Source organism: Mizuhopecten yessoensis, unplaced genomic scaffold, assembly GCF_002113885.1.
Source record: "Mizuhopecten yessoensis strain PY_sf001 unplaced genomic scaffold, ASM211388v2 scaffold465, whole genome shotgun sequence".
Taxonomy (NCBI): Eukaryota; Metazoa; Mollusca; class Bivalvia; order Pectinida; family Pectinidae; genus Mizuhopecten; species Mizuhopecten yessoensis.
The window spans coordinates 155,119-182,294 of record NW_018403560.1 but is presented as its reverse complement, the minus strand read 5'-3'; the positions used below and the strand labels follow the sequence as shown (position 1 = coordinate 182,294).

At 39.8% G+C, this 27,176-nt stretch overlaps 1 protein-coding gene across 1 annotated transcript in view; it reads right to left on the bottom strand.

Moving 5' to 3' along the window:
- Positions 1 to 27,176, bottom strand: part of LOC110449529 (sodium/potassium/calcium exchanger 4-like) — a 118,705-nt gene that overhangs the window by 54,555 nt on the left and 36,974 nt on the right. Inside the window, exon 2 of the mRNA XM_021496465.1 lies at positions 6,740 to 6,965. Within this exon, the coding sequence (XP_021352140.1) occupies positions 6,740 to 6,962 (223 nt within the window). The 5' untranslated portion in view covers positions 6,963 to 6,965. The remainder of the gene's footprint in view (positions 1 to 6,739; positions 6,966 to 27,176) is intronic.

The following is a 27,176-nucleotide window of genomic DNA, read 5'->3' as shown; positions in this document are numbered from 1 at the left end:
GCAGAGGACAAACCAAGGGAGACTTTAACGGCTTTGATAAATTGCAGACACTGATGCGGAATCATTTAGTAAAGATTACACGCGTAAAGTTAAAAACGGGGTTGTGGCGGGCCAGTCATGGTCAGAGTTTGTGTGTATATGAGAAGATGATGGCGTTATAGGGTACATCTGGCTTGAGGTGAATTTGTTAGTTAAATGAGGGTTATTGTGACGTGTCGGTCAATGCTTGTGAACATTTAAGTGAGCAGTGTGTTAACGAGTCGGTCAGTGTTTGTGTATGTGTAAGTTAGCGTTGGTGTGATGAGTCGGTCAGTGTTTGTGTACATTTAAGCGAGCGGTGTTGTGACGAGCCGGTCAGTGTTTGTGTATGTGTAAGTGAGCGGTGTTGTGACGAGTCGGTATGTGTGTTTGTGTATGTGTAAGTTAGCGTTGGTGTGATGAGTCGGTCAGTGTTTGTGAACATTTAAGCGAGCGGTGTTGTGACGAGTCGGTATGTGTGTTTGTGTATGTGTAAGTAAGCGTTGGTGTGATTATTTTGTCCGTGTTTGTGAATATTTAAGTGAGCAATATTATGATTATTTTGTCCGTGTGTGTGTATGTTTAAGTGAGCAGTATTATGATCATTTTGTCGTGTTTGTGTATATTAAGGTGAGAAGTGTTATGTTTATTTTGGCCGTGTTTGTGTATATTTAAGTGAGCAGTGTTATGTTTATTTTGTCCGTGTTTGTGTATGTTTAAGTGAGCAGTGTTATGATTATTTTGTCCGTGTGTGTGTATGTTTAAGTGAGCAGTATTATGATCATTTTGTCGTGTTTGTGTATATTAAGGTGAGCAGTGTTATGCTTATTTTGTCCGTGTTTGTGATATTTAAGTTAGCGGTGTTGTGACGAGTCGGTATGTGTGTTTGTGTATGCGTAAGTGAGCGGTGTTGTGACGAGTCGGTGTGTGTGTTTGTGTATGTGTACGTGAGCGGTGTTGTGACGCGTCGGTATGTGTGTTTGTGTATGTGTACGTGAGCGGTGTTGTGACGAGTCGGTCAGTCTTTGTGTATGTGTAAGTTAGCGTTGGTGCCATTATTTTGTCCGTGTTTGTGAATATTTAAGTTAGCAGTATTATGATTGTTTTGTCCGTGTGTGTGTATGTTTAAGTGCGCAGTATTATGATTATTTTGTCGTGTTTGTGTATATTAAGGTGAGAAGTGTTATGTTTATTTTGGCCGCGTTTGTGTATATTTAAGTGAGCAGTGTTATGTTTATTTGTCCGTGTTTGTGATATTTAAGTGAGCGGTGTTGTGACGAGTCGGTCAGTCTTTGTGTATGTGTAAGTTAGCGTTGGTGCCATTATTTTGTCCGTGTTTGTGAATATTCAAGTGAGCAGTGTTATGATTATTTTGTCCGTGTGTGTGTATGTTTAAGTGAGCAGTGTTATTATTATTTTGTCCGTGTTTGTGTATGTTTAAGTGAGCAGTGTTATGTTTATTTTGTCCGTGTTTATGTATGTTTAAGTGAGCAGTGTTATGTTTATTTTGTCCATGTTTTCGTATGTTTAAGTGAGCAGTGTTGTGATGATTCAGTCCGTGTTTTAGAGTGTCCAAGTGAGCGTGGTTGTGACGATTTTGTCCGTGTTTGTTTATGTGTAAGTGAGCAGTGCTGTGACGATTCGGTCCGTGTTTGTGTATGTCTGAGTGAGCGCATCCTCGATATCCAGGGGTTACGCTCACTTTCGCTCTCTACACCCCTGGAATATGTTATAGCAAAATTGAAGGCTCGGTGTGCAACACCTTGTGGATGAGACGAGAAGACTAGTTTGGTCCTTTGATGTACATCAAAAGAATCTCGCGGTCGCGTAACGGTAAAAAATGATAGGTTTTTCAGTCGGGCGTCGCTCCTTTGTAATCTTCAAAGGACAAATATCAGACTAGTGATTGGTCAGGTTCTTTTTACCTGACACCAATCAAATAGCAAGCTGCGTGCCTTCATTTTTGCTATAACATATTCCAAGGGTGTATAGCGCAGGATTGTTAGGAGTTGGTCCGTGTTAGTGCATGTTAATGTGAGCGGTATTATGACGATTTGGTCCGTGTTTGTGCATGTTAAGGTGAGCGGTATTATTACGATTTGGTCCGTGTTTGTGCAGGTTATGGTGAGCGGTATTATGACGATTCGGTCGTCTATAGTTCCGCTGCTGTTGATGGAAGATCTTTCAAATCATCAGTGCTATATTAAACCAATAATGTCGCTTGTTTTATATTTCTACTCCACTGAGCCTTCTAACCACGGCAGTAAACACTAAGGTACAACCATCGATACTTCCGAATGGAACAGTAGTCACGTTACAATAAAGGCTGATGTTAGGATCAATAGATCAAATAAGAACAATTTAAGTATTCATTTGAAAAGCCCAAGGCCCATTTCTTGGTTTTATCAGCCAATAGGAAGTTGCTAGTAGGCGATTCTCCTGTCGTTTGAATGGAGTTAGGACTATAAAGTCTTCTCACTGCCAAATACTATAACCTTCCGACACTTAAGCTGATGAATCATACAGTCAAGTGCACGTCATTGAAATTAATTTTAAGAACCTTAATACAAATTGAATGAACATTTAAATGGCGTTTGTAGAATTTTCTAGTTAGTCATTGAAAGAAGCCCATTAGTGAACTTTCAACCCGATATAACGTAATTCCTTTATCCAACTGAAGTCAGTGATACCAAGTGAAGAAAGAGCCCTTTACCTTGTATTGAGTATGGATAACGTAAGTTCTTTGAGCTGAAATATTCATAAATACACAAAAGAAATAAGTCTAAAGTTGACATAAAGAACATGACTGCTCGAGTACAATTCTTGTTGAAACCTTTCCCGTTGATTAGGTGCTTGGATCTGGTTTGAATAACGGTAATGTCTCTATGGCAATACAACGTGGTATAGTTTCTGTAGCTGACAGCTCGTATGCGGCACATGTACATCACATGCTCAGCTCTTATAAAACTTACCTCTGCATGTAGAGCCAGCACTTGCTTACCACACAGACATATTCTCCCTAGCACGTGCTTATAGATAAACTCTGTGTGCTGGGTGAAAAGCAAGACATACACAGTAGCTACCCAGCACGTGCGTATAGATAAACAATGTGTGCAGTGTGTTAGAAGCACGACATAGCTAGCATGTGCTTATTGTGCGTGCTTAGCAGATAGACATATTTCTATACCCGTGTGTGTGTGTGCGTGTGCGTGTGCGTGTGCGTGTGTGTGTGAAATAGGACCTAGCTGTCACAATTACTATGTAGAAGTCCACTTTTGCTATTCATGTTATAACCGATGTCAACAATAGATAAAAAATGAACCACAAAAACATTTGTCTTGTCTATTGCAATGTGCAAAATCTTACTTTCTATTTGGTTTTAGTGTGTTAAACGTTTTCAAATCTCGTTGATTCAGCAAACATCAGCAAACATCAGCAAACATCAGCAAACATCAGCAAACAATGCAAACACAAAACAAAACAATGCATTAACAATTACAAACGATACACAACCGTTTACTTATAAACTTGTGCTGGTTCGTGGATTATGAACAGGCCAGCAGCTGTAACCCACTGTATGTTGTGAGGGACCAGTAAGATGGAGGCCCCTTACAGAATCAGTGGTTTTCTTCTGTATCTTCCCATTAACATGCTCGATATACAAGGGTTACGCTCACTTTCCCTCTTTACATATCCCTGGAATATGTCAGCAAAATTTGCAACACCTTGTGGATAAGATGAGAAGACTAGTTTGGTCATTTGATGTATATCAGAAGAATCTCGCGGTCGCGTAACGTTAAAAATGACAGGATTTGGTCAGTTGTGTTTTACCTGACACCAATCAAATAGCTAGCCGCGTGCCTATATTGTTGCTATGGAATATTCCAGGGGTGTAGAGAGCGAAAGTGAGCGTAACCCCTGGATATCGAGGATGCCCATTAAAAGACATTACAGAAATTACAAAATTCATCTGAAATCTTCTTTGCAATACTTGTGAGCTGTCGTTTCTTTTCCTACACTGCAAGGTTTGGGGAGATGTAACGTGAAAGTAGCGATTCCGAAGGTCAGGCGGTGGTTAGAGCCGTGTTTCTGCTACTGTTATAAGTAAACCATTAACCAAGATAAGTGACACCATCGAACGACATAAGGATGTCGTTACACCCGCCATTTCACCGACAAACAAGCCGGAAGAGAAAAATTAGTAAAAGCAATCCGCTGTATCGGCCATAACCTCGGGCGGTCTGAGAGAAAGCGTTGTGTGGCTAATGGTAACGAAGACAAGGTTACAGGGTAAGGCTAGGTTATAAAGTGCGGACGCTGGGGACATGGAATATAAAATGAATAAAAGATCGATTACAAACCAGCCTTGCTAACTGATAAGGTAATTATCCAGGAGGTTTCTCACGTATGGTTCTATCGTCTTAAGTTGCTTAAAATGACATTTTCTCTTGTCCTCCTTTAAATACATCGACATGTAAACGTCTCATAAACTGTTATACATGTTATACTTTTGTTAAACAGTACCTTTTGAATCCAAGTCGTGTATGAATTTCCTGTTCCAATTTCGAACCCATTATACCTTATATAAGATCAAAGGACTGTCCTGATACGGGATCTTAGTTTCAGGAACAAGATGAGTTGATATTGATGAAGAAACAACCTCACCCTACAGTTCGGTAAGAGAATAGGGACCCACAGATACAACCCGAACATAAGTCTGGTAAGAGAATAAGGCCCCACAGATACAACCCGAACATAAGTCTGGTAAGAGAATAAGGCCATCATCATGATTATGGTCCATATTTGATATGAATATAACCAGATTACATTGCGTGCGTTTTTGCAGTTGTTTGTTCGCTTACAACGCATCTTCTTACGCCATCGACATCAGACCTGTAATTGTACGACAGTAATATAAACGTTCAGCTACTATTTTAAATTTTCAACAGTGAAAAAGAAAAGTAGAAAGGTCTCGGCGGATTGATACCTGTTTAAAATATGGCGTCATTCACGCTTCAGCGAGATAACTGCTCTATGACAGCCATTGTTTGATTGCGGGATCAAGTATGTCTGATTACACAACAAAGGGTTGCTGGCAAACTTCTTATACCATGGATGCACATTCGAAATTCTTTGACGGTAAAGTAAACGATGGCGGCTTCCATTTGCGATGTTCGACCGCGTCACAACCAGAGCAGTGTGTCAATGCGTGTATATAACGACCGTTATAAATGAATAACAATTTAGGAAGTGGGCTAATATTATTAAATTTAATATTTAAAAGCGATAAAAAGAAGAAAAATTGTGTTTTCACTGGGTACTTTCTGTCGATATTGATTCTCTGGAACTATATTATTATGGGAGTTACCATCGTTCTAAAGGCCGAGCAGCTAATTGCATACACGGATTTTGTTGTTTATTATACGGAGTAGTAAGTATATAGAGGACTGGTAGTTACCATCGTAGCAACCCGCCTCGACTTTGTTTTCTTTGTTAGCAATTGAATATGACAGTATTTATGATGTAGATATAAGGGCAACACACTCCATAAAGAACATGTTCGTTGCAAACTGCGTTCATAGTACCGTATACGCCTCTTAGATGAAGGTCAATCCTTAAAATAATCAAATTAGTTAAATAACTACAGATTATAAATCTGTGTAATAAACACAAATAGTTAATTTGTGTTATCGTCAAACTGTGTAATAATCAATCTGTGTAGTAATCACAAATAATAAGAGCCGTATATTAATCACAAATACTACAGTCGTATAATAATCACAAATAATAAAGCCGTATAATAATCACTAACAGTCTATCTGTGTAAAAATCAACCTGTGTAATTACAAATATGTAATAATGATTTTTTTTGTACCTAGTGGAATCAAGATCATTGGCGGTATTCACCTAGTGGAATACAGATGATTGGTGGTACTTACCTGTCAGAGTACAGATTATTGGTGACACTTACCTGGCGGAGTACAGATTATTGGTGACACCCACCTGACGGAGTACAGATTATTGGTGACACTTACCTGGCGATATACAGAATATTTTTGACACTTACCTGGCGAGGGCCGAGGTACATATTATAAGTGACACTTACCTGGCGAGGGGCGAGGTACAGATTATAAGTAGCATTTACCTGGCGAGGGGCGAGTTACAGATTATAAGTGGCACTTACCTGGCGGGGGACAGATTATAAGTGACATTACCTGGCGGGGTACAGATTATAAGTTACACTTACCTGGCGGGGCACAGATTATAAGTGACATTGCCTGGCGGGGTACAGATCATAAGTGACACTTACCTCGCGAGGGGCGCGGTACAGATTATAAGTGTCACTTACGTGGCGGGGGGCGGGTCACAGATTATAAGTGACACTTTCCTGGCGGGGGACAGATTATAAGTGACATTACCTGGCGTGGTACAGATTATAAGTGGCACTTGCCTGGCGGGGTACAGATTATAAGGGACACTTACCTGGCGGGGAACAGATTATAAGTGGCCCTTGCCTGGCGGGGTACAGAATATAAGTGGCACTTACCTGGCGGGGGGCGTGGTAAAGATTATAAGTGACACTTTCCTGGCGGGGTACAGATCATAAGTGACACTTACCTGGCGGGGTACAGATTATAAGTGACACTTATCTGGCGGAGGGCGAGGTATAGATTATAAGTGACACTTACCTGGCGGGGTACACATTATAAGTGACACTTACCTGGCGGGGTACAGATAGCTTTGTTTTCCTCCACCACCGTTATATTATGTATGATGTTGCTGATGTTTGTCGCATTGGTAACAGTTGACAGGATGGTCGTGGTCAGATGGTTCACGGCGGCCGATATTTGGATGTAGTCACTCGTTACCATTGGGACGGAATCATCTTTGGACTGATCTGTTACTTCTGCCAAAAGGCCTCCGTATGATTGATTGGTGCTCATGGTCTGCAAAATGTTAATGCAACACTACTATTGGAATAAGGAAGACCAGAAATGCATATAGTGACAAAATGTGTAGTCTTTACCATATTTCACAAATAAAACGGTAGTTATTCAGGCTGCAAGCTAATAAAAAGATCCACAATAAGTGGCAGGCATATTGGTTCAACAATGTGCGTCTCCGTATGTAAAAAAAGGTAGATATGTAAAGTCTAACGTGTAATGTACATCTGTTTTATCGAAAACACTTTCTGCTACGTGTGGAATGAGCAATAAGTGATAAAAATAAAGGATAATTTGTCTAGGGAATCGTTCAGAATTAAATTATCACACCGAAACAAATAACGAAATTTGTGCTAAATAACATACGGGCAGCAATGGTAACAAACAGACATGATCAGTGTAGATTAAACACCGACCTCGAGGACAGGCAGCACTGGTAACAAACTGACATTATCAATGTAGACTAAACACCGACCTCGAGGACAGGCAGCACTGGTTCAGTAACAAACTGACATTGTCAGTGTAGACTAAACACCGACCTCGAGGACAGGCAGCACTGGTTCAGTAACAAACTGACATTATCAGTGTAGACTAAACACCGCCCTCGAGGACAGACAGCACTGGTAACAAACTGACATTATCAGTGTAGATTTAACACCGACCTCTAGGTCAGGGAGCACTGGTAACAAACTGACATTATCAGTGAAGACTAAACACGGATCTCGAGGACAGGCAGCACAGGTAACAAACTGACATTATCAGTGTAGTCTAAACACCGATCTCGAGGACAGGCAGCACGGGTAACAAACTAACACTATCAGTGTAGACTAAACACGGAACTCGAGGACAGGCAGCACGGGTAACAAACTGACATTATCAGTGTAGACTAAACACCGATCTCGAGGACAGGCAGCACGGGTAACAAACTGACATTATCAGTGTAGACTAAACACGGATCTCGAGGACAGGCAGCACGGGTAACAAACTGACATTATCAGTGTAGACTAAACACCGATCTCGAGGACAGGCAGCACGGGTAACAAACTGACATTATCAGTGTAGACTAAACACGGATCTCGAGGACAGGCAGCACGGGTAACAAACTGACATTATCAGTGTAGACTAAACACCGATCTCGAGGACAGGCAGCACGGGTAACAAACTGACATTATCAGTGTAGACTAAACACGGATCTCGAGGACAGGCAGCACGGGTAACAAACTGACATTATCAGTGTAGACTAAACACCGATCTCGAGGACAGGCAGCACGGGTAACAAACTGACATTATCAGTGTAGACTAAACACGGATCTCGAGGACAGGCAGCACGGGTAACAAACTGACATTATCAGTGTAGACTAAACACCGATCTCGAGGACAGGCAGCACGGGTAACAAACTGACATTATCAGTGTAGACTAAACACGGATCTCGAGGACAGGCAGCACGGGTAACAAACTGACATTATCAGTGTAGACTAAACACCGATCTCGAGGACAGGCAGCACGGGTAACAAACTGACATTATCAGTGTAGACTAAACACGGATCTCGAGGACAGGCAGCACGGGTAACAAACTGACATTATCAGTGTAGACTAAACACCGATCTCGAGGACAGGCAGCACGGGTAACAAACTGACATTATCAGTGTAGACTAAACACGGATCTCGAGGACAGGCAGCACGGGTAACAAACTGACATTATCAGTGTAGACTAAACACCGATCTCGAGGACAGGCAGCACGGGTAACAAACTGACATTATCAGTGTAGACTAAACACGGATCTCGAGGACAGGCAGCACGGGTAACAAACTGACATTATCAGTGTAGACTAAACACCGATCTCGAGGACAGGCAGCACGGGTAACAAACTGACATTATCAGTGTAGACTAAACACGGATCTCGAGGACAGGCAGCACGGGTAACAAACTGACATTATCAGTGTAGACTAAACACCGATCTCGAGGACAGGCAGCACGGGTAACAAACTGACATTATCAGTGTAGACTAAACACGGATCTCGAGGACAGGCAGCACGGGTAACAAACTGACATTATCAGTGTAGACTAAACACCGATCTCGAGGACAGGCAGCACGGGTAACAAACTGACATTATCAGTGTAGACTAAACACGGATCTCGAGGACAGGCAGCACGGGTAACAAACTGACATTATCAGTGTAGACTAAACACCGATCTCGAGGACAGGCAGCACGGGTAACAAACTGACATTATCAGTGTAGACTAAACACGGATCTCGAGGACAGGCAGCACGGGTAACAAACTGACATTATCAGTGTAGACTAAACACCGATCTCGAGGACAGGCAGCACGGGTAACAAACTGACATTATCAGTGTAGACTAAACACGGATCTCGAGGACAGGCAGCACGGGTAACAAACTGACATTATCAGTGTAGACTAAACACCGATCTCGAGGACAGGCAGCACGGGTAACAAACTGACATTATCAGTGTAGACTAAACACGGATCTCGAGGACAGGCAGCACGGGTAACAAACTGACATTATCAGTGTAGACTAAACACCGATCTCGAGGACAGGCAGCACGGGTAACAAACTGACATTATCAGTGTAGACTAAACACGGATCTCGAGGACAGGCAGCACGGGTAACAAACTGACATTATCAGTGTAGACTAAACACCGATCTCGAGGACAGGCAGCACGGGTAACAAACTGACATTATCAGTGTAGACTAAACACGGATCTCGAGGACAGGCAGCACGGGTAACAAACTGACATTATCAGTGTAGACTAAACACCGATCTCGAGGACAGGCAGCACGGGTAACAAACTGACATTATCAGTGTAGACTAAACACGGATCTCGAGGACAGGCAGCACGGGTAACAAACTGACATTATCAGTGTAGACTAAACACCGATCTCGAGGACAGGCAGCACGGGTAACAAACTGACATTATCAGTGTAGACTAAACACGGATCTCGAGGACAGGCAGCACGGGTAACAAACTGACATTATCAGTGTAGACTAAACACCGATCTCGAGGACAGGCAGCACGGGTAACAAACTGACATTATCAGTGTAGACTAAACACGGATCTCGAGGACAGGCAGCACGGGTAACAAACTGACATTATCAGTGTAGACTAAACACCGATCTCGAGGACAGGCAGCACGGGTAACAAACTGACATTATCAGTGTAGACTAAACACGGATCTCGAGGACAGGCAGCACGGGTAACAAACTGACATTATCAGTGTAGACTAAACACCGATCTCGAGGACAGGCAGCACGGGTAACAAACTGACATTATCAGTGTAGACTAAACACGGATCTCGAGGACAGGCAGCACGGGTAACAAACTGACATTATCAGTGTAGACTAAACACCGATCTCGAGGACAGGCAGCACGGGTAACAAACTGACATTATCAGTGTAGACTAAACACGGATCTCGAGGACAGGCAGCACGGGTAACAAACTGACATTATCAGTGTAGACTAAACACCGATCTCGAGGACAGGCAGCACGGGTAACAAACTGACATTATCAGTGTAGACTAAACACGGATCTCGAGGACAGGCAGCACGGGTAACAAACTGACATTATCAGTGTAGACTAAACACCGATCTCGAGGACAGGCAGCACGGGTAACAAACTGACATTATCAGTGTAGACTAAACACGGATCTCGAGGACAGGCAGCACGGGTAACAAACTGACATTATCAGTGTAGACTAAACACCGATCTCGAGGACAGGCAGCACGGGTAACAAACTGACATTATCAGTGTAGACTAAACACGGATCTCGAGGACAGGCAGCACGGGTAACAAACTGACATTATCAGTGTAGACTAAACACCGATCTCGAGGACAGGCAGCACGGGTAACAAACTGACATTATCAGTGTAGACTAAACACGGATCTCGAGGACAGGCAGCACGGGTAACAAACTGACATTATCAGTGTAGACTAAACACCGATCTCGAGGACAGGCAGCACGGGTAACAAACTGACATTATCAGTGTAGACTAAACACGGATCTCGAGGACAGGCAGCACGGGTAACAAACTGACATTATCAGTGTAGACTAAACACCGATCTCGAGGACAGGCAGCACGGGTAACAAACTGACATTATCAGTGTAGACTAAACACGGATCTCGAGGACAGGCAGCACGGGTAACAAACTGACATTATCAGTGTAGACTAAACACCGATCTCGAGGACAGGCAGCACGGGTAACAAACTGACATTATCAGTGTAGACTAAACACGGATCTCGAGGACAGGCAGCACGGGTAACAAACTGACATTATCAGTGTAGACTAAACACCGATCTCGAGGACAGGCAGCACGGGTAACAAACTGACATTATCAGTGTAGACTAAACACGGATCTCGAGGACAGGCAGCACGGGTAACAAACTGACATTATCAGTGTAGACTAAACACCGATCTCGAGGACAGGCAGCACGGGTAACAAACTGACATTATCAGTGTAGACTAAACACGGATCTCGAGGACAGGCAGCACGGGTAACAAACTGACATTATCAGTGTAGACTAAACACCGATCTCGAGGACAGGCAGCACGGGTAACAAACTGACATTATCAGTGTAGACTAAACACGGATCTCGAGGACAGGCAGCACGGGTAACAAACTGACATTATCAGTGTAGACTAAACACCGATCTCGAGGACAGGCAGCACGGGTAACAAACTGACATTATCAGTGTAGACTAAACACGGATCTCGAGGACAGGCAGCACGGGTAACAAACTGACATTATCAGTGTAGACTAAACACCGATCTCGAGGACAGGCAGCACGGGTAACAAACTGACATTATCAGTGTAGACTAAACACCGATCTCGAGGACAGGCAGCACGGGTAACAAACTGACATTATCAGTGTAGACTAAACACGGATCTCGAGGACAGGCAGCACGGGTAACAAACTGACATTATCACTGTAGACTAAACACCGATCTCGAGGACAGGCAGCATTGGTACAAGTAACAAACTGACTATATACAATTATGGACTTCAGGTGAGGTCTATCCCCGATTTACGAACCTGGTCTGACAGATATTCACAGAGGCCGAAGGCCGAGGTGAATATTGTTCAGACCAGGTCCGTAAATCAGGGAAAATGAAGTCCACAATTGTTTTATTATATGACATTTTACAATGAGATTAATCATTTTTTAAGTCTTAAACACATGGATGGCATGGACCATTTTGGAATCCCAGAGTGAAGGACTTCCAATACGAAATAACATACCCACAAATTCAGATTCAACTCATGTGATATTTAATTGCAAGTAAATATTATTTACACAATCAACATTATTAATTTTCATGTAGTTCAGAATTTGATGAGATAATTGGTAACAGAATTACAGCCTGGTTGGGAAATTACCTAGGCCTATTCTTAGTAGCGGTTAGTAACACTTTTTCTATTTATAGGTTGAGGTCTGTAACACTTTTCTATTCATAGAACGAGGTATGTAACATATTTACAGACTCATCACATGACGTCGCTCCTCCAATCAGGGCTGGGAATTAGCACCAGTCATATAATAATATCAGTGTAGACTTAACACATACTGACATTACAACTGGTAAAGCAACGGTAACACATACTGGCATTACAACTGGAAAAGCAACGGTAACACATACTGACATTACAACTGGCGAAGCAACGGTAACATATACTGACATTACAACTGGTGAAGCAACGGTAACCCATACTGACATAACAACTGGCGAAGCAACGGTAACACTTACTGACATTACAACTGGTAAAGCAACGGTAACATATACTGACATTACAACTGGCGAAGCAACGGTATCACATACTGACATTACAACTGGCGAAGCAACGGTAACACATACTGACATTACAACTGGTGAAGCAACGGTAACACATACTGACATTACGACTGGCGAAGCAACGGTAACATATACTGACATTACAACTGGTGAATAAACATGGACATCGTGCCTAGGCAACACGTACGGGTCCTTATTTTGATTGTTGTTGTTATCATTATACTTTTCAAATTCCTACAACCCAATATCTATGATAGTATATTTTTGACATGGGACCAAAAAATGGATATGAAGCTATCACAAGGAAAAAATTCTGAAGAATTAAGCGGTTTAGAGACAAAATGTTTGGCATAAATCACAACGGGCTAAAGGGTTATGTTTGCTGCTTTGAAATCCAAGATAGCTACAAATATTGATTACGTCAAATTGTTCCTTAACAATTTTTAGCGATTCTATTGCGTAACTTTATTATTTTCCACCGGCAGGAAGACTGAGTGTAAGCATTGGCCACGTTAGTTATGGCGCCATTCAGTTAGCATGTATACAGATAGACCCTTACCAAACATCTGATCGATTCAAACGTCCGAACCACTATACCAAATTTCCGTTAGATATTAACCTGATAAGAGCAACCGTGTCGGAAAAAATCAGATACGTCATGAACAACAACCTAATAGAATTACACTGCTGATTCCATCAGGTAATGTCGGGACCAGTAATAGTTGTGCCCTGGCCACATTAGGCAACCAGTAACAGTTGTTACCTAGCATTAGTAACCAGTCAATCACATGCCCTTAACAACAGTTGTTACATATCAATCACATGCCCTTAACAATAGTTGTTACATAGCAATCACATGCCCTTAACAACAATTGTTACATAACAATCACATGCCCTTAACAACAGCTGTTACATAGCAATCACATGCCCTTAACAACAGTTGTTACATCGCAATCACATCCCCTTAACAACAGTTGTTACATAACAATCACATGCCCTTAACAACAGCTGTTACATAACAATCACATTCCCTTAACAACAGCTGTTACATAACAATCACATGCCATTAACAACAGCTGTTACATAACAATCACATCCCCTTAACAACAGCTGTTACATAACAATCACATTCCCTTAACAACAGTTGTTACATAGCAATCACATGCCTTTAACTACAATTGTTACATAACAATCACATGCCCTTAACAACAGCTGTTACATACAAATCACATGCCCTTAACAACAGCTGTTACATAACAATCACATGCCATTAACAACAGCTGTTACATAACAATCACATTCCCTTAACAACAGTTGTTACATAGCAATCACATCCCCTTAACAACAGTTGTTACATAACAATCACATGCTCTTAACAACCGTTGTTACATAGCAATCACATGCCCTTATCAACAGTTGTTACATAGCAATCACGTGCCCTGAACAGCAGTTGTTACAGTACATATCAATCACATGCCCTTAACAACAACATTAGGCAACCAGTAACAGTTGTTACCTAGCATTAGTAACCAGTCACTCACATGCCCTTAACAACAGTTGTTACATAACAATCACATGCTCTTAACAACCGTTGTTACACAGCAATCACATGCCCTTAACAACAGCTGTTACATACAAATCACATGCCCTTAACAACAGCTGTTACATAACAATCACATTCCCTTAACAACAGCTGTTACATAACAATCACATGCCATTAACAACAGCTGTTACATAACAATCACATGCCATTAACAACAGCTGTTACATAACAATCACATGCGCTTAACAACAGTTGTTACATAGCAATCATATGCCCTTACCACAGTTGTTACACAGCAATCACAGGCACTTAACAACAGTTGTTACATAGCAATCAAATGCCTTTAAAAACAATTGTTACATAACAATCCCATGCCCTTAACAATAGTTGTTACATAGCAATCACGTGCCCTGAACAGCAGTTGTTACTGTACATATCAATCACATGCCCTTAACAACAACATTAGGCAACCAGTAACAGTTGTTACCTAGCATTAGTAACCAGTCACTCACATGCCCTTAACAACAGTTGTTACATATCAATCACATGCCCTTAACGACAGTTGTTACATAGCAATCACATGCCCTAACAACAGTTGTTACACAACAATCACATGCCCTTAACAACAGTTGTTACATACCAATCACATGCCCTTAACAACAGTTGTTACATATCAATCACATGCCCTTAACAACAACATTAGGCAACCAGTAACAGTTGTTACCTAGCATTAGTAACCAGTCACTCACATGCCCTTAACAACAGTTGTTACATAACAATCACATGCCCTTATCAATAGTTGTTACATAGCAATCACATGCTCTTATCAACAATTGTTACATAACAATCACATGCCCTTAACAACAGCTGTTACATACAAATCACATGCCCTTAACAACAGCTGTTACATAACAATCACATGCCATTAACAACAGCTGTTACATAACAATCACATGCCCTTAACAACAGCTGTTACATAACAATCACATGCCATTAACAACAGCTGTTACATAACAATCACATGCCATTAACAACAGCTGTTACATAACAATCACATGCCATTAACAACAGCTGTTACATAACAATCACATGCCATTAACAACAGCTGTTACATAACAATCACATGCCATTAACAACAGCTGTTACATAACAATCACATGCCATTAACAACAGCTGTTACATAACAATCACATGCTCTTAACAACCGTTGTTACATAGCAATCACATGCCCTTAACAACTGTTGTTATATAACAATCACATGCTCTTAACAACCGTTGTTACATAGCAATCACATGCCCTTACCACAGTTGTTACACAACAATCACATGCCCTTAACAACAGTTGTTACATAGCCCCTTAACAACAGTTGTTACATAGCAATCACATCCCCTTAACAACAGTTGTTACATAACAATCACATACCCTTAACAACAGTTGTTACAATAGCAATCACATGCCCTTAACAACAGCTGTTACATACAAATCACATGCCCTTAACAACAGCTGTTACATAACAATCACATGCCATTAACAACAGCTGTTACATAACAATCACATGCCATTAACAACAGCTGTTACATAACAATCACATGCCATTAACAACAGCTGTTACATAACAATCACATGCCATTAACAACAGCTGTTACATAACAATCACATGCCATTAACAACAGCTGTTACATAACAATCACATTCCCTTAACAACAGCTGTTACATAACAATCACATTCCCTTAACAACAGCTGTTACATAACAATCACATTCCCTTAACAACAGCTGTTACATAACAATCACATTCCCTTAACAACAGCTGTTACATAACAATCACATGCGCTTAACAACAGTTGTTACATAGCAATCACATGCCCTTATCAACAGTTGTTACATAGCAATCACGTGCCCTGAACAGCAGTTGTTACTGTACATATCAATCACATGCCCTTAACAATAGTTGTTACATAGCAATCACATGCCCTTATCAACAGTTGTTACATAGCAATCACGTGCCCTGAACAGCAGTTGTTACTGTACATAATCACATGCCCTGAACAGCAGTTGTTACATATCAATCACATGCCCTTAACAATAGTTGTTACATAGCAATCACATTCCCTTAACAACAGTTGTTACATAGCAATCACAGGCCCTGAACAACAGTTGTTACATATCAATCACATGCCCTTAACAATAGTTGTTACATAGCAATCACATGCCCTTAACAACAGCTGTTACATAACAATCACATGCTCTTAACAACCGTTGTTACATAGCAATCACGTGCCCTGAACAGCAGTTGTTACAGTACATATCAATCACATGCCCTTAACAATAGTTTACATAGCAATCACATGCCCTTAACAACAGTTGTTCCACAGCAATCACCTGCCGTTAACAACAGCTGTTACATAACAATCACATGCCCTTAACAACAGTTGTTACACAGCAATCACATGCACTTAACAACAGTTGTTACATAGCAATCACATCCCCTTAACAACAGTTGTTACATAACAATCACATACCCTCAACAACAGTTGTTACATAGCAATCACATGCCCTTACAACGGTTGTTACACAGCAATCACATGCCCTTAAAAACAGCTGTTACATAGCAATCACATGCCCTTAACAACTGTTGTTATATAACAATCACATGCTCTTAACAACCGTTGTTACACAGCAATCACATGCCCTTAACAACATCTGTTACATAGCAATCACATGCCCTTAACAACAATTGTTACATAGCAATCACATGCCCTGAACAGCAGTTGTTACATATCAATCACATGCCCTTAACAACAGTTGTTACATAACAATCACATACCCCTAACAACAGTTGTTTCATAGCAATCACATGCCCTTAACAACAGTTGTTACATAACAATCACATACCCTCAACAACAGTTGTTACATAGCAATCACATGCCCTGAACAACAGTTGTTACATATCAATCACATGCCCTTAACAATAGTTGTTACATAGCAATCACATTCCCTTAACAACAGTTGTTACATAGCAATCACATGCCCTTATCAACAGTTGTTACATAGCAATCACGTGCCCTGAACAGCAGTTGTTACTGTACATATCAATCACATGCCCTTAACAATAGTTTACATAGCAATCACATGCCCTTAACAACTGTTGTTATATAACAATCACATGCTCTTAACAACCGTTGTTACATAGCAATCACGTGCCCTGAACAGCAGTTGTTACTGTACATATCAATCACATGCCCTTAACAATAGTTGTTACATAGCAATCACATGCCCTTATCAACAGTTGTTACATAGCAATCACGTGCCCTGAACAGCAGTTGTTACTGTACATATCAATCACATGCCCTTAACAATAGTTGTTACATAGCAATCACATTCCCTTAACAACAGTTGTTACATAGCAATCACATCCCCTTAACAACAGTTGTTACATCGCAATCACATGCCCTTAACAACAGCTGTTACATAGAAATCACATGCCCTTAACAACAGTTGTTACAAAGCAATCACATGCCCTTAACAACAGTTGTTACATAGAAATCACAAGCCCTGAACAACAGTTGTTACATATCAATCATATGCCCTTAACAACAGCTGTTACATAGCAATCACATGCCCTTATCAACAGTTGTTACATAGCAATCACATGCCCTTACCACAGTTGTTACACAACAATCACATGCCCTTAACAACCGTTGTTACATAGCAATCACGTGCCCTGAACAGCAGTTGTTACTGTACATAATCACATGCCCTGAACAGCAGTTGTTACATATCAATCACATGCCCTTAACAATAGTTTACATAGCAATCACATGCCCTTAACAACAATTGTTACATAGCAATCACATGCCCTGAACAACAGTTGTTACATATCAATCACATGCCCTTAACAATAGTTGTTCCATAGCAATCACATGCCCTTAACAACAGTTGTTACATAGCAATCACAAGCCCTGAACAACAGTTGTTACATATCAATCATATGCCCTTAACAACAGTTGTTACATAGCAATCACATGCCCTTAACAACAGTTGTTACATAACAATCACATACCCTTAACAACAGTTGTTATATAACAATCACATGCTCTTAACAACCGTTGTTACATAGCAATCACATGCCCTTACAACGGTTGTTACACAGCAATCACATGTACTTAACAACAGTTGTTACATAGAAATCACAAGCCCTGAACAACAGTTGTTACATAACAATCACATACCCTTAACAACAGTTGTTTCATAGCAATCACATGCCCTTAACAACAGTTGTTATATAACAATCACATGCCCTTAACAACAGTTGTTACATAGCAATAGGAACCACCCACACAAATATATCACTTAAGCAATAAAGACTGTTACTAAGCAACAGTGGTCACCCTACCAGTAACCATGGTTGTCAACTAGTAATCGTTGCTAACTAGGTACAGTAGTAACCTAGCAACAGATGTTTTCCAACAACAAATGTTACAAACAACTGTTGTCGCTCGAGCAAGGCCAACTAACAATTTGAAAACCAGCAAGTAACACAGTATCACTGCCTTTGGTACATAATACAACAAAGCTACCGTTAAAACAGCAATTTTCATTAGAAAATATCTTAATACATTTAGTGACCAGTAGACTCATCAGTTTCAAGTGTAGTCTGTGCTGAACTTCCTCTACGTTTTGTGACCTTGTCTGAACGTTTCGTAGCCAGAGTTATCAACGACACCAAATACATTAAGTAGTTAGCAAAGAATGCAGGACTCGCTGGTGTTACCTCGTCAATCTGTTAACGCACTGATTAACTGTCGAGGAGTCGCGGGTTTATAAAACCGGGTAATCAAGCTCATTGAATCCTCTTAATTAGTTATATACACAAATAGATTGCGGGTTTATGGGCTAATTCGATCGATCATCCAAATGTCGACTCGATGTCAAATTAATTTCAGTGTTAACACAAAATGGACTCTTTCATACTCGCTGACAGATTTCTATCTCGCGCTGTTGAGTGCCAATCCTGACGGAGCTGCGTGTAGTGTATCAGAGGACCTAGCGAAACTGTGCAGGTCGCAAGGTATGCATCCGTCACTTATCACATCAGAATAATCATTGTATCAGGGTGTGCGGGCAAGACCAAACATCAACTGACATGATCCAATTCTTCGGTTTTATGTTACATAATTTGTTTTCCCATGTCGGGATGTACGTTTTCTAACTGACGACCTGTACGATATCGTACTAGGCGCGGGATGCTCTTGTCTCTGTCTGTTTACACGGAATTCAAGCACGTCATATAAATCAAAATATCACCCTTGGAACTAAACCTAACAAACAAATTTTTGCTTTTGTGCAATTCATGTCCGTCACAAAGCCAGTTTACCATAGTCCTTTTCTGGTGCTCATATATGTTAGTTTCCAAACACTGATGTACATGTACTACATGTAGTATTGGTGCAGATGTCAATATGTAATAAATCTGTAATAAATTATCAAATATCACAGCAACTATACTGTTATTATATTAGAAATGTCCGTATTCATTACTTCAGGTAGATGATGTCCATTGCTCCGGGTAAACAATGTTCGAATCCGCTACTCAGATGTAAATAAACGTTCGTATACGTTACTCAGAGGTAAATAAACGCTCGTATACGTTACTCAGATGTAAATAAAAGTTCGTATACGTTACTCAGATGTAAATGAACGTTCGTATACGTTACTCAGATGTAAATGAACGTTCGTATACGTTACTCAGATGTAAATAATCGTTCGTATACGTTACGCAGAGGTAAATAAACGTTCGTATACGTTACTCAGGGGTAAATAAACGTTCGTATACGTTACTCAGGGGGAAATAAACGTTCGTATACGTTACTCAGATGTAAATGAACGTTCGTATACGTTACTCAGATGTAAATAAAAGTTCGTATACGTTACTCAGATGTAAATAATCGTTCGTATACGTTACGCAGAGGTAAATAAACGTTCGTATACGTTAATCAGAGGTAAATAAATGTTCGTATACGTTACTCAGATGTAAATAATCGTTCGTATACGTTACGCAGAGGTAAATAAACGTTAGTATACGTTTCTCAGAGGTAAATAAACGTTCGTATACGATACTCAGAGGTAAATAAACGTTCGTATACGTTTATCAGAGGTAAATAAACGTTCGTATACGTTTATCAGAGGTAAATAAACGTTCGTATACGCTACTCAGATGTAAATAAACGTTCGTATACGTTACGCAGAGGGAAATAAACGTTCGTATACGTTTCTCAGAGGTAAATAAACGTTCGTATACGCTACTCAGATGTAAATAAACGTTCGTATACGTTAATCAGAGGTAAATAAATGTTCGTATACGTTACTCAGATGTAAATAAACGTTCGTATACGTTACGCAGAGGTAAATAAACGTTCGTATACGTTTCTCAGAGGTAAATAAACGTTCGTATACGTTACTCAGATGTAAATAAACGTTCGTATACGTTACTCAGATGTAAATAAACGTTCGTATACGTTACTCAGATGTAAATAAACGTTCGTATACGTTACTCAGATGTAAATAAACGTTCGTATACGTTACTCAGAGGTAGAAATGTCAACGTTCGTTACTCCAGTTAAATAATGTCCTTATATTGTACTCCGGGATAGAGAATGCGCAGGAAAAAGTCGCATAATACCTCCAAGAAAGTATCTGGGACAAAAAGGGTTAATTCCCGTTATATTGTCTCAAAAACAAAGGAAAACGTTATGACGTCCTAACCAAAGGTTTTCAAAGGGTCTGATAATTAGAATACCGTAGGGATTTTGTGATCGTTCCAAATTGAGTATATTATTAGTTTAGTGAGCAGATCAGCACTTTGAGAAAATGACATCAACCAGTGATGTTATACATATATGTACAGTTAACAAGGGTGACACCAACCAGTGATGTTATACCTATATGTACAGTTTACAAGGGTGACACCAACCAGTGATGTTATACATATATGTACAGTTGACAAGGGTGGCATCAACCAGTGATGTTATACATATGAGTACAGTTGACAAGGGTGGCATCAACCAGTGATGTTATACATATGTGTACAGTTAACAAGGGTGACATCAACCAGTGATGTTATCCCTATATGTCCAGTTAACAAGGGTGACATTAACCAGTGATGTTATACATATATGTACAGTTAACAAGGGGGACATCAACCAGTGATGTTATACCTATATATACAGTTAACAAGGGTGACATCAACCAGTGATGTTATACCTATAGGTACAGTTAACAAGGGTGACATCAACCAGTGATGTTATCCCTATATGTCCAGTTAACAAGGGTGACATTAACCAGTGATGTTATACATATATGTACAGTTAACAAGGGTGACATCAACTAGTGATGTTATACCTATATGTACAGTTAACAAGGGTAACATTAACCAGTGATGTTATACATATATGTACAGTTAACAAGGGTGGCGTCAACCAGTGATGTTATACATATATGTACAGTTGAGAAGGGTGGCATCAACCAGTGATGTTATACATATGAGTACAGTTGACAAGGGTGGCATCAACCAGTGCTGTTATACATATATGTACAGTTAACAAGGGTGACACCAACCAGTGATGTTCTACCTATATGTACAGTTTACAAGGGTGACACCAACCAGTGATGTTATACATATATGTACAGTTGAGAAGGGTGGCATCAACCAGTGATGTTATACATATGAGTACAGTTGACAAGGGTGGCATCAACCAGTGCTGTTATACATATATGTACAGTTAACAAGGGTGACATCACCCAGTGATGTTATCCCTATATGTACAGTTAACAAGGGTGACATTAACCAGTGATGTTATACATATATGTACAGTTAACAAGGGTGGCGTCAACCAGTGATGTTATACATATATGTACAGTTAACAAGGGGGACATCAACCAGTGATGTTATACCTATATATACAGTTAACAAGGGTGGCATCAACCAGTGATGTTATACATATGTGTACAGTTAACAAGGGTGACATCAACCAGTGATGTTGTAGCTATATGTACAGTTAACAAGGGTGACATCAACCAGTTATGTTATACCTATATGTACAGTTAACAAGGGTGACATTAACCAGTGATGTTATACATATATGTACAGTTAACAAGGGAGACATCAACCAGTGATGTTATACATATATGTACAGTTGAAAAGGGTGGAAGGCTTTACAAGTATCAAAATGGATCCAACCAACAAAACAACCCAACACTTACGGTCTGTGTAAATAATGGTTGACATCGTAGAAAAGATAGACGTTTTTCTCCTTCTAACCTTCTATATTCACATAGAATGTATTCCCTCCCAAAGCACATGTGATTTTCATGGTTTTTTTTGTAGGGATACAGCTACAATTGGCACCAATTAAATTCTACTGGCTAGATATTTGAAGTCCGGTTTTAGTCGCTTACTCGAAGTCACCCATAGACGCGAGGCTTCACAAATATACCGGACGACTATTTAGTCTTTATATAAACTGATACATGTATAACAAGTAGCTAAACTTCGTGAATCCTCGCGTCTGTGGGTAACATCGACGGAAAACCACGAGTTATTCAGAAAAACGTGATTAAAATAACTGGCAATGAGAATGGAACTTTGCATAAGCAAATACTGGCTGTATACCCATACAAAATACTGGCTGTATACCCATACAAAATACTGGCTGTACACCCATACCAAATACTGGCTGCATACCCATACAAATACTGGCTGTATACCCATACCAAATACTGGCTGTATACCCATACAAAATACTGGCGGTATACCCATACAAAATATTGTGATATCCAAATGACATATGTTTAGGGAGGAAAAGGAGAAAATATAACTGTAAAAGAACAAAACATTTTACGTGGATATATAAGCTAACTTCCCAACGACACTAAGCCTTTATCACATCACCAGAGGTATCTCCCCCAGTTTAAGAAACTAATTAACATAGCTAATAGTATACCAGCAAAAACTCTGGTGAAAGAAAAAATCTATATTATACTATGTCAAATTAGAAATAATGCTAAATACTTAAACTTTGATCTCTTTAATGACCGTCTATTAGAATCTGCTTCATGTGAATGTGGTTATATACAGTAAACAAGTTATCATTACTTCTTTGACTGTGCCAGATACAACAATCACAGACACTTACTCTCTGCTACTCTATCCAATGATAATCACTAGCACTTTACTTGACATACTGTACTAAATGGTTGTAACCAATGTGACAATGAGACCAATAAAAATATCCTGAACTCAAAAAGATTAATATAACTAGAATCATCTATATCAACTTATATCATCATGTACTAATATTGTAAACATGAACATCAAACATGCTTACGGTTGTCAATATCATTAAGCACTTACTTCAAACACAGTGTGAATATGATATACTCATCCCATACATCAACAGGGACTTGTATTCTGTAACTAATAACAAGCTGTATAATTATATTCTTAAAGTATTATAATGTGATTACTAATATACCATACAATACTGACATAGCTTATCCATAATATTTAATGTGTATAAGCCTAATATCCAACTACATATGTATCTATGAGTCAATCTGTGTGGAATTGAACTCCCAGGGAGGACCTGGTGCAGGAAGGTGTCTTAAACTCGCTCATTACTCTGGTGAGGTCAAGAAGTAGCACAGCTTGACTTGTAACTTTCATAAGCAGTTTGAGTTTACCATATGACTTGCACATTGATATCTGTTTTGCATATAAGTTGTCTTTTTTTCAATTTTTCAATTTTCATTTCTCTATAAATTAAAATATGTTTATATGCTGATTTACACAAATGCATGCAGGAGAGAACTGATGTAGGCAGAGCCTGTTGTTCGATCCAATTCATACAACATCATGATTTTTGTTGTTGAAATGAAATGAAATCACCAGAGGCGAGATTTCACATGAAAATCAGAGAGGATCCATTTTTGGACCTCAAACAAAAAACCGCCTTTCTCATCAGGAGAGCTCCAAACTACAGATCGACAGAAGGTGTATTAATTCTCTGTGACCTGTAAAGGTTAGGTATGAAGAGGAGGTCAATCTCTGCTGCCATTCTGTAACAAACTGGTGGCTGTAGATTCTCCTCTTAAAATTAAACCCTCTAAAAGGGAGTGGAAACGAGGTATGTGTACAGAAAGGAAAGATATATCTGTCATGGCGGAGGGAGAGGAGTGAGGGTTCAGTCTGAAGGGGGCGCTATACGTGGGTCATGGAGGCTAGAAGGAGTGTCTTGACTGTAACAGGTGGGGTGGGGGCATTGCAATTGTCGTGACAACTGTATGGGTCGTTACGGTTGTTATAGCGCTTGAAAATGGAGTTTCGTCTGTCCTGAGGGTTCTTGCTGATTGGAGGGGAGGTGACGAGCGATTGTCACACGGACCTCAGAAAGGAATTAACTACTATAACAGAAATTGATTTCATACCGTTTCATACTTCATTTTGGGTTTGCAAATAACACCTGGCACCAGAGAGACCGCGAGGCAGGATTTCCTATCATTGTGATTGACACAATCCGGATTAATTGTGATTTTTTAGGATACAAATAAAATCCGTTTGATCTGGAGATGAAACCTAACAGTTGAGGATTTAATAAAGTATGGTTTAATAATGAATAATGTATTTCTCTTGAATCAATCTCTTTCTCAATGTTTGTTGTACGGGAGACGCTACAGGTCTCATTGATTTTAACACAGTATAGGAGACGCTACAAACCAGAGATTACATGCTATATCATGGGAGATTATACAGACCAGATATAGTGCTATACCATATAACACTTAACAGACCAAGTATGGTGGTAAACATGAGATTAGACCAGCCCGATATACATGAGATTATACCAGCCAGATAGGGTGTTATACATGAGATTATACAGACCAGATATAGCGCTATACATGTATCATATAACACTTAACAGACCAAATATGGTGGTAAACATGAGATTAGACCAGCCAAATAGTGTGGTAAACATGAGATTAGACCAGCCCGATATACATGAGATTATACCAGCCAGATAGGGTGTTATACATGATATTATACAGACCAGAAATGGTGCTATACATGAGATTATACTAACCAGATATTATTGCAAACATGAGACTATACAGACCAAATAAAGTGTTTTACATGAGCTTATACCAGCCAGATATGGTGGTAAACATAAGATTAGACCAGCCAGATATGATATTATACATGAGATTAGACCAGCGATATATTGTGGTATACATGATATTAGGCCAGCCAGATATGATGGTATACATGAGATTAGACCAGCCAGATATGGTGTTATACATGAGACTATACAGACCAGATATGGTGTTATACATGATATTAGACCAGCGATATATGGTGTTATTCATGAGATTAGACCAGCCAGATATGATGGTATACATGAGATTAGACCAGCCAGATACGGTGTTATACATGATATTAGACCAGCGATATATGGTGTTATACATGAGATTAGCCCAGCCAGATATGATGGTATACATGAGATTGGACCAGCCAGATATGGTGTTATACATGATATTAGACCAGCCAGATATGATGGTATACTTGAGATTAGACCAGCCAGATCTGGTGTTATACATGGGATTAGACCAGCCAGATATGGTGTTATACTTGGGATTAGACCAGCCAGATATGGTGTTATACTTGGGATTAGACCAGCCAGATATGGTGTTATACATGGGATTAGAACAGCCAGATATGGTGTTATACATGAGATTAGACCAGCCAGATATGGTGTTACACATGATATTAGACCAGCGATGTATTGTGGTATACATGATATTAGACCAGCCAGATATGATGGTATACTTGAGATTAGACCAGCCAGATATGGTTTTATACATGAGATTAGACCAGCCAGATATGATGGTATACATGAGATAAGACTAGCGATATTTTGTGGTATATATGATATTAGACCAGCCAGATATGATGGTATACTTGAGATTAGACCAGCCAGATATGGTGTTATACATGATATTAGACCAGCCAGATATATATGGTGTTATACATGAGATTAGACCAGCCATATATGGTGTTATACATGAGACTATACAGACCAGATATGGTGTTATACATGATATTAGACCAGCCAGATATGGTGTTATACATGAGATTAGACCAGCGATATATTGTGGTATACATGAGACTATACAGACCAGATATGGTGGTATACATGATATTAGACCAGCCAGATATGGTGTTATACATGAGACTATACAAACCAGATATGGTGGTATACATGAGACTATACAGACCAGATATGGTGGTAAACATAAGATAAGACCAGCCAGATATGATGTTATATTTACATTTGCATGGCATTGTCACTATATAGCCTCTTTGAGAGCTGTGTCGTTGATGGGACTTTAATTACCATGCCGCACGAGCCATAATTACCATGCCGCACGAGACACAATTCTTAGCGTATTAATTACAACACTGACCGGAACTACAATATCCAATGTAAATAAACATGACGGCTGCTGAAATATCGCTGGGCATTGTGAGATTTGATAATGTCATTGTAACTTTATGTGCAAAATTAAAATTAAAATAAAAAACACTTTTATTACAACGAAAACAAAACCAAGGTCTGCAATATCGTACAAAATGCACATCGGTTGAAAACACCAATGCCGGCAATGGAAACAATTTTAACGCTCATGCAATTTATCAGAAATATCGTCTGTTACACTGCACTGATCAACAGGGGTTCGTTATAAATGTCTGAAATACACATATTCTATAGACCTACTGACACATATGTTACAGACCTACTGAT